The 9,175-nt window shown below is 33.5% G+C and overlaps 1 protein-coding gene across 1 annotated transcript; it reads left to right on the forward strand.

Moving 5' to 3' along the window:
- The first annotated feature begins 479 nt into the window (after window positions 1–479).
- LOC131602408 (uncharacterized) lies at window positions 480–8,167 on the forward strand. The gene is made up of 16 exons (XM_058874513.1): window positions 480–794; window positions 887–1,027; window positions 1,131–1,222; window positions 2,496–2,592; window positions 3,227–3,270; window positions 4,465–4,553; window positions 4,794–4,885; window positions 4,974–5,120; window positions 5,788–5,935; window positions 6,064–6,140; window positions 6,365–6,436; window positions 6,857–6,904; window positions 6,983–7,110; window positions 7,200–7,359; window positions 7,435–7,645; window positions 7,888–8,167. Exons 1-16 carry the CDS (start codon window positions 684–686, stop codon window positions 7,935–7,937), a joined length of 1,707 nt encoding a protein of 568 aa, XP_058730496.1. The 5' UTR covers window positions 480–683; the 3' UTR covers window positions 7,938–8,167.
- The last annotated feature ends 1,008 nt before the right edge of the window (window positions 8,168–9,175 follow it).

Raw genomic sequence — 9,175 nt, forward strand, 5'->3', positions numbered from 1 at the left:
CTATTTGGTCTTTGTCGATCCCTCTTCTACTTCTAATATCGTGACGGTGGATATAAATTATTATTATAATAATACATCGATATAAATAATTATTATAAAAGTGAAAATAAAATTTAATAACTATTCATATATTCTAACTTTAAAAAAAGTTTTAAAAAACATATTCCTGTAAATTTTTAATTTATGAAACAAACACCTCTTAACCTCTGATCTTTAAATCTAGTACTTACTTGAAAACAAATGCCATTAGGATAAATACTATTTTTTGTACAAACAAAATTGAAAAAACAGGTATAGTAGCAAAAGCTAGATGTGCCAAAAGTCATTTCAAATAAATAGTATATTAGTTATTATATAAAAAAAATAGAAATTACAAAAAATAAGTTTTAATCATCACCGTCCATAAGTTTTTCAAGCATCTAACGGTCCCGTTGCAAAGAAAATAAGATGCACCTTTCTAGCTAGAGGGAACACTAGAATCCCCCTCCACCGGTAAATGTAGTTGAACTCGGAAGAGCACGGATAACCAAAACTCGTCGTTTTGGTGACACTTGGCCTGTCACCGTTACCGTCCCATTCCGAGAGCATCAATCATTCTGCTCCGTGAGAGAAGAACGAAGCGCTCCTCTGCTTGGATCGCCACAGTTCAAATCGATCTCATTTTTCACACAATTTGCTTAAGAATGCCGGAGCGAGAAGCAGGTTGGGATTTTTACCTTCGAACTCTATCTGCCAGTGCCAGAGATTCCAACACCGCTAACGATCCTGCTTCCGATCCCTCTCTTCTTCAATCCGTACAATTTTCATATTTCCATTCCAACGCATTCTCTATCAATCTATTTTTTTTATATCTATGAATATGATTTTGTAGTATTGTTTTGATTAGGTGAAGAAGCTTCATGAATTATGTAAGGCAGAGAATTCAGAAGACTTGGTAGCTAGGGTTTATCCGCAGATTAATAAGATTTTTCAGCGTGCTGTGGCTTCGCTCTCTCAATCTCAAACCTCCAATGGCCTTCTTTTACTCGTATGCTTTTTTTTTCTTCCTTTTCTCAATAGTTAATACTGATTTTATCGTAATACATGCTTTGTATTCAATTCAATTCAGTGAGTTGTTATTTGGTTCACAGGAAATTCTTCAGTTTTACCTGGACTTTGGGGATGTTGTTCTTCATGATGCTGATCCTAGTCTTAGGACCTTTTTTCGATCATGCTTGAGCAGGTACTTACATCAATATGTGTGTGTGTGTGTGAGAGAGAGAGATCATGAAACAAACTAGGATTAAATGATCAAGTCATAACCAACTTTTTCACTTAAGACACCATCGTCTTCCGTGTGTAGTTTATTAGATAGTTGTATTAACTTCATATTCTGATCTAGGCATCTAGCAGAGCTTGTTCTCTTGTTCCTCTGTTAGTCTTTACCCTATAAGTAGAGTGATAGACTGGTTTGGTGGTTTGAGAGGAGAAACATAAGGGTTGGAGTTGGACAGATAAGCATGAGTTCAACTCCCCTACAGACATTTCTAACTACAAGTTAGTAATTACTTACATTTTCCTGTGAAAAAAAGTCTCTAGCCAATCCTTATCAGTGCTACCAAAAGTGGGGAGAACGAGATGAGGTGTAAAAGGACTACCATAAGATTTTTAAGGACTTTAATGTTTAGTACATGTTTGAAATCAATGGTTTAGAATTAAAATTTTAAGGAATGTATTATTCCAAATATATGAAACAGTTGTCAATCTTGTTTTCAAATACTCAAACCAAATACTTAGCAGTAAAAAACTCAAACCAACTACAAAATGCATTTTAATTATGAATTGGAAGTGCAGAGTGCACAACATGTCGTAGAAATCCAAAAGTTAAAAGTACATACTAGAATTTAAATTGTCGTTGTCTATTCTAGACTTCTACTGGAGTGAGATTATAAGGCACGATAAAACATTACATCTAGTGGTTGATGATCGTGAGAAGAGCAAAATTTCAATATTTCGCAAGTATATGACGTATGACTATGAACATAAGTGGAAGACCGAGAATATCTAAGAAATGGGGCAAGAGGCTCTTTGTCATTGTTCTCTCATGTCACCATTACAGGGAAGTGAGAAGCGAGAGGAGAGGTGTGAGCCACAAGTCAGGGAGTCTTGATGATTTACTGGGCATGAAAAAATCTAAAAAATCTAACCTACTCAATCTCAATCAGGATTCATGACACTGTTTACCCTGAGATCGTGAGAAAGGTTATTCCAATATCAGTAACATCTTTCCTGACCAGCCAAACAGTAGTTAAATGGGGAGTTTTTGGATTTTACATCTAAATTGTTTATCCCCGAAAGTACTCCTGTACTAATCACACCTTAAGAAAAGTATTTTCCCCCATCTCCGCCTACTCTTATTTGAGGATGTTAATATCACTTGTATGTTTTTTGTTACCTCCAAAAAACCAATATCACAAGCGTCGCGATTCTATTAAATTATTTGCATCCTGTTTCAGGGAGTTCGCTGATCCTGTGGTTGCAGAAGCAATGCTTGAATTTCTTATTATCAACAAGAAGAGGATTTTAACTTCTTTCCCTAACTTAATGCCTCAGGTAAAAGCTATGTTCTGCTGCACTGGCCATTATTAAGAATGTAAGAAGTAATAAACTAAGGAAAAACTTTACAATTAATGTGAGTATACTCAAGGTAGAGTATATTGTTTAAGTATTGAGGTGATAGGTAACCCGATTAGTTATCCCGTCAAGAATTTAGTTACAGAAACAAATGGATAATGAAAGGTGGCATTTTAGAGAAGTAAGACATCATGATGAATGCAGAAACTTTTCAGAGCTGAACAAAAATGAGAGATTCGGTTCCTTTAAATTTGATAGGCTGATATTAATGGATAAGCAAAAAAATGAAACTGAGATAGACACCTGTTTTGTTTGAATTTAAATTTAAAATACGAGGAAAAAAATAAAACACAAGGCCACAGTGGGAGCCCTAGGGATCCTCCTTTGATATATTATAAAGCACAGACACCCCGAATACAACATCGACATCGACACTGACACAACGACACAGTTAGTAATTTGAAAAAATGAATAAATTAAACATAATCACAAGTGTCGGCGCCGGTGTCCGACACAGACACGCCTTTTTTCAGAGGTGTCGGTGCTACATAGATGCATAATGAGATTAGAGTACATATCTATCTGATTTGATCTATGTTTTTTCTATTTGCAGTTTTTTCCGTTGTTGTTAAAGCTGATAGCTTGGAATGGGGAAAGGTATGTACTTTTTTACTTGGGTTGATTTGGGGGTGGGGGTAAAGGGAGCCAAGATGATACTCCCCTTGTCCTTAATTATAGGACTCGTGTGGAACATTTTTGTTTTGTCCCTACATATTAGACCCTCTACAAATTTCTAGATGCATTATTATTGTATCCTTTATTAATACTAGTAATTTGTCTTGGAATATGAAAAGACAACAATGATTGCATTTATCTACAAAAGGTAATTTGGTAATATATTAATTACACTATCAAAATTTGTTAATTTGCATAAAAAAGTGTCTAAGGGTATATTATAAATAAGGATGGGGTAGTACTTTTTTTCTGCCATATTCTGAAGCAGTTAGTATAATCTTTAGGCGATTGTGTGATCCCAATCTTAAAATCCATAATTAGTATCAACAACAGGGATGACCAAACTTGAAAATAAACTTTTGTACAAGGTTGGTCATTATTGAAAAGGAAATCTGTTTAGTTATTTATTGCAAGAAATTTGAAGTTGAACTGTTTGTGATAATCAAGAAAGAATATTTAATCACTGTTTAATGGAATCAAATATAATTTGTTCTTGGTATCGTAATTTCTTTTATTTTCGAATTGATATTACACTGTTCTGTAGCTATTTCTTTATGAAAGTCTTTGTTTGGCTTTTTTTAAGAGTGTAAGGCGTGTCTCAGGAACTTGGACAATATTTTGGGGACTAAATTTGTTGGATTTAGTAGAAGTACAAAAGTCAGAGTTTGGGGATTGGATATTGTTCTTTATAATTATTCATGCTTTTTTTCTTCTCTTTTGTTTGTATTTTCATTTTTAGGAAGATATTTTATTTTTGTATTTTATTGCGTTCATCTTTTTATCTTAATGATGTTGTTCATTCTTTCAACTGAAAAATGAAGAAGAATATTTTGCTTTTCTAGCTTACTGAATATTTGTACTTCTTGAACCATTTTTCACTTACAATGTGTTAGTATTTGATGCTTGTATAAGCTCCTAATTCCTCGTACCAACATTTTGCCTGTTTTTCCCTTTTTATTGCATAGCATGAGGATTCCAAAATTAGCAGCGTGAAATGAAACAAAACATAGATATTTCACAAGATTTGCATTATGTTGAATTGTAGTGTTAGAGTGTTCCTAAATCCTAATAGATCACATGGGATATTGCCTGAATATTTTTTATCTACTTTTGCAGATTAGAGAAACAAATTTTAAAAGCCTTCCCGGGATTGATGTCACCTGGTTCATTTATTCCATTGTTTCCATCTTTACTAGACTTGCCTAGTAAGTTAAATTTTTACTACCATTTCTGTTTTGTGTACCATTTCATGATCAAAATATGTTCGGATATATGAAATATGTCTCATAGCATGGTTAGTAATAGATCCTAATAATATTACCGTGAATGCCACGTGTATTAAGTTTTAGGATTTCAGAATATAATTATAAATTGATAATACTTTTCGTCTTACGTTCTCTAACAATAACTTAATCAATTCAACATTTCCTGTCCATCTATGCTAGTTTTGGTAGTGGCATTGGAGAAGGTGGAAAAAAACTCTGGACCACTAATTGGAAGCAGCATTGCTTCAATTCAAAAAAATACAGCTCCTAAGGTTATCTTTGTTGCTATGAATTTGATTGTTGTCTAGCCACTGTTGCATTTATGTACAGTATAACTGAACGTAATTCTTTTTAATTTAGATGCTACTTGCCCTTATGGATGAAGCATATACTGGTTCAACTATAGAAGATGGTGGAGGGGATTCTGAAACTGAGGATAGCAGTGCAATTGATGTGGCTGATCCGTTGTTTCTTGAGATCTTAAAGGATGAAAATGATGGTATCGCAGTATGTTTTACCTTTCATGTTATTCACCATTCTAAGTTCAAATTGTTTTAATTCTCACATTTAAGATCAAAATCCAAGTTACACATATTTTCTAAGCCAACATATTTACCCCATGTCAATAATCACTAGCACAAAAGGATTGATAAAAAGTTCATTATCAGTTTATCACCAATAAATAATAACATTTTCTAGTTTCAACACTCTTAAAGGTTAATATCTGCCTCTAATATGAGAATCCTCTTAATGAGACACTCACTAAACTTTTATACAATCATCACCCACATGACATTTCTTATTTTCCAAGTACAACTTCAAATAATTGATTATCCCAACATATTAAATTCAAATTAAATCCTTAATAACCATGTTCATATATAAAACACATTCCATGAAGTTTCATTTTCTTTACTTTTCAAAAATATAATAAAGGCCAAGAAACTAAGTTTCAAATTTGTAAAATTTGTATATGCTTAGTATATTTAAATCTAATATATACAACATATGATATTTATTTACTAAACTGTATGCGGACTACAAACCAGTTCAAGGTAAATTTATGAGCTGCTTTTATTATGTTTGAAATTATAACTCGATTACAGTTCGACATTATTTTTTGGGATATCCAGCTCAACTTGGGATATTCAAAGTAAATTCTATTATATGTCAGGAACGGCCCTGGTCATCATCAGTGATGACCACAATATTACAGACTGCAGTCAATAGTGCTTACTCTGATAGGTTAAAGGCAGTACTCCGCTTAACACCTTGTCTTCTTGACGTGTACTTTTCCATAGCACTGCGCGACGTGAATGATTGTAAGTTTTGTTATTACATATGCTTTTTTGACTTGGCATTAGTGAATTTTCTTGAAAATTTAGCTGTGGAGATGTATTCGTCACCTGTCTTTCTTGACATTTTTCCCCATTCTTTTACACATTTTCAGCTTTGATCTGTGCGCTGGTTCCCCTGCTTATGTCAAGGTTTGCGACAATATTTCCAGACAAAATATTCTCTTATGAGGTATCAAATATATCTTGTCATAATTGTGAATGTTATGCTTGAGTAGTTCGTGTATATGGAAAGTCAATGCAAATTAGTCAAATATTGATTAACTGTTTTCATTTTCTATTGTTAATGCTTTCTGTCAGTAAGGTTGCCTAACATGATTTGTTATAAATTCAAACTTTTAATTATGACTTTTGTAAGTTGTTTCATTTGTAATCTAAGTTCTCTTGTGCTTTTAGGTTCATAAGCGGCTTTTGGAGTTTATGCTCTCCACATTTCAGCGCTACCCAAGCTTCATTGCTCTTTTAAAGGTATCTTTCTGGCATTTAAAATTGTATCCTTTTTTTTTTTTGAAATACTGCTCCATTTGTCACTTTTATTCTGTGATTAAACAGCATTTGATCATTTTATGCCTTTGAAAGCTGTGTCTTTTGTCAAGGACTAACTAACTAGTAAGAGCTTAAGCTGTTAGGCTATGGATCATGTCAAGAACCAATTCTCCTAAGAGCTTAAGTTGTAAGTAAGAAGCTAATTAATGATTGAAGAATTGATAATGCACAAGCGTACTCTTAACTTTTGCTGAAATTCAAATCTTTACAAAAATGGGCAACAAGGATCGGATCTTGATCATCTAGTTACATAAGCCCTCCTATCATATCAAGAACCAGCCCCTCTAAACTCAAGAAGCTTGAGAATGACTTTATATCTAACATCTCATGAAATTGTTGCAGAAACCTATAATGGACAGACTTGGAGAAGCTTATGACAGCCCAGACAAGGTTAGTCAAGAACTATTTTAACTATATGTGGGAGTGCTGCAACAATCTTGGATTGAACATTCATTGAATTTTCATTAGACAGAATTGGCATTGCAATTATGTTGGGCCATTGGTGAGCATGGTGGTGGTGGTGGATCTCACAAAGACGAAGCCCGTGAACTTTTTGAGAGTTTAGAACTACTTCTGTATGAAAACCTTTCCTCGAGGTATGATGTAGCATATAACCTTGCTTCTTTCAGTTCTGAGAGATTTAATGGGTAACTGTTTGATGAATTATCTTTTGTTTTCTTGGCAGTCGTCTGGGCATGGCACAGGAGTTATCCCTTAGTTCTGATAAGGATACCTACAGAAGGTCATCACAGTCCAGGCTTATGTGTTTTGTTGTGACAGCCATTGCAAAGCTTGCTACGTATCACCGTGAATTACTACCAAGAGCACGTGTATCTTTGGGCAAGGTATCTTTGTTTGTTTCAAAGAGCAAAGCATTAGAGGTTATTGACACAATTATTTCTAATTGAGGAGCTTTTCAGGTTGCTCGGTCTCGAATTTCTGATATGAGAGTATGGAGCCGAGCATGTGATTTCTTGGGTTTGATGAAAGACCCTGCTATATGTTCATCCATATTAGGCCCTTCACAGTCTTCACCAGGTACCCCACAGAAAATTGGCAGCATAAACTGGAAAGAAGGCGCTACAAAGATGACTGCACATATTCCATTTTACATTCTAGGTGAACAAGAAGGTGAATGATATTTTGCTCCCTTCCCACGTGCTATTCATGTATCTCTTCACACACTCTCATTTGAGAATACAATTGGAGTAGATTATTATTTTTTGACTTCCTTTCACACATACGCGCGCTCTTCCCCGTATTTCCTGCACGTGGTTTTTACTTGCACCAGTGTGAGTTTGGTGCTCGAGAAAAACCTGATATTTGCTGCTTGAAAATGTGTTGCTTACTTTTGGATTATTTTCTTGTTACAGGACCACCTTTTCATGATTTCTCTATCTCAGATATCCTTTCAAGAAGATGACGGAAGCTAAAATTTTTCTAGGTCTTTTTTCACCTTACTGTAATCATCTTGGTATCTTTCTGATTAATTTTTGTTATATTTTTTTGATCTGTATATTAATTAAACCCTTTCATTACTATCATCATACCTTGGTTAAGAGATTGTACAGTCTGGTGAATGCTATTGTCTTGTCAAAATTCTACGATATCAACGATCTATACAATCAATAAACCAAGATTGGTTTGAAATAACCATCCAAACTGGAAGGGTTGAGATTTAAGACTAGTTTGGACTTGGTATACTTCATGACCTTTTTAAGGTCCAAATAAGCCTTAATGTTTAATTAAGTTTAATATCATATGGTACTAAGGACTTCTCCATTCCACCATGACATAATAACACCAAAATTACATCAACAAAAAAGTTAGAATATGGTATGATCATGAGATCTAAAAAAATACAGGGAGGCAAAGGAAGACCCTTTAGCCGAACGCTAGGCAAGATAGCGACACAATGAAACACCACACATATCTCTGCCAAGATAGGCTTTAAATTGTGTGGAGGCTATAGGATTCTACATGCCAACCCCTATGTAATATATGGCACCTCGAATTTAACCCCGAATTTAATGAAAAGACCATTTTAAATAAAATTTTTAAAAAATTTGGGTAGTATATTGGAAGTTCTTTGAAAATAGTAAGTAGAATATCAGAAATTTCACATTCATATTGGAAATTGTTTGAAAAAATTTAGTGAAATATCAAAAATTTCAGAATTTCCGGTAGAAAATTTTCTTCTCTATTGTCCTTTGTCCTGCTTTAATATCCACCATTGATTTTATTTTTGTATATTTTTCTTAAATTTATTTTCTTTATTTACAATTTCTTGGCCTTTGAACTTAGGGCAGATTCTAAGGAAACACATTACCTTCATCATCATTGGAGGATTTAATCTAGCACCTCAAAAATTAAATTTGGCATTCCCCAAGGATGAGTGCTACTCTTTTGCTGTTACAATTTTTTTTTATCAGAAATTTCAAGAAAATATCAAATTTTTCAAAAAATCCAGTGTTTCATTTTTGACAAAAAAGAATTTTTTTATACTACCGAAAATTTCAAAAAAATTACAACAATTTTTTAAATTTACTGGAAAATTTTGAAAATTTCAATAGTTTAATATTTTTTTATTTGGAAAAAATTCATACCAGAAATTTATAAATGAACTAGAAAATTTGATATGATAAAAAATTTTAAAAAATC

Source organism: Vicia villosa, linkage group LG5, assembly GCF_029867415.1.
Source record: "Vicia villosa cultivar HV-30 ecotype Madison, WI linkage group LG5, Vvil1.0, whole genome shotgun sequence".
NCBI classification, from domain to species: domain Eukaryota; kingdom Viridiplantae; phylum Streptophyta; class Magnoliopsida; order Fabales; family Fabaceae; genus Vicia; species Vicia villosa.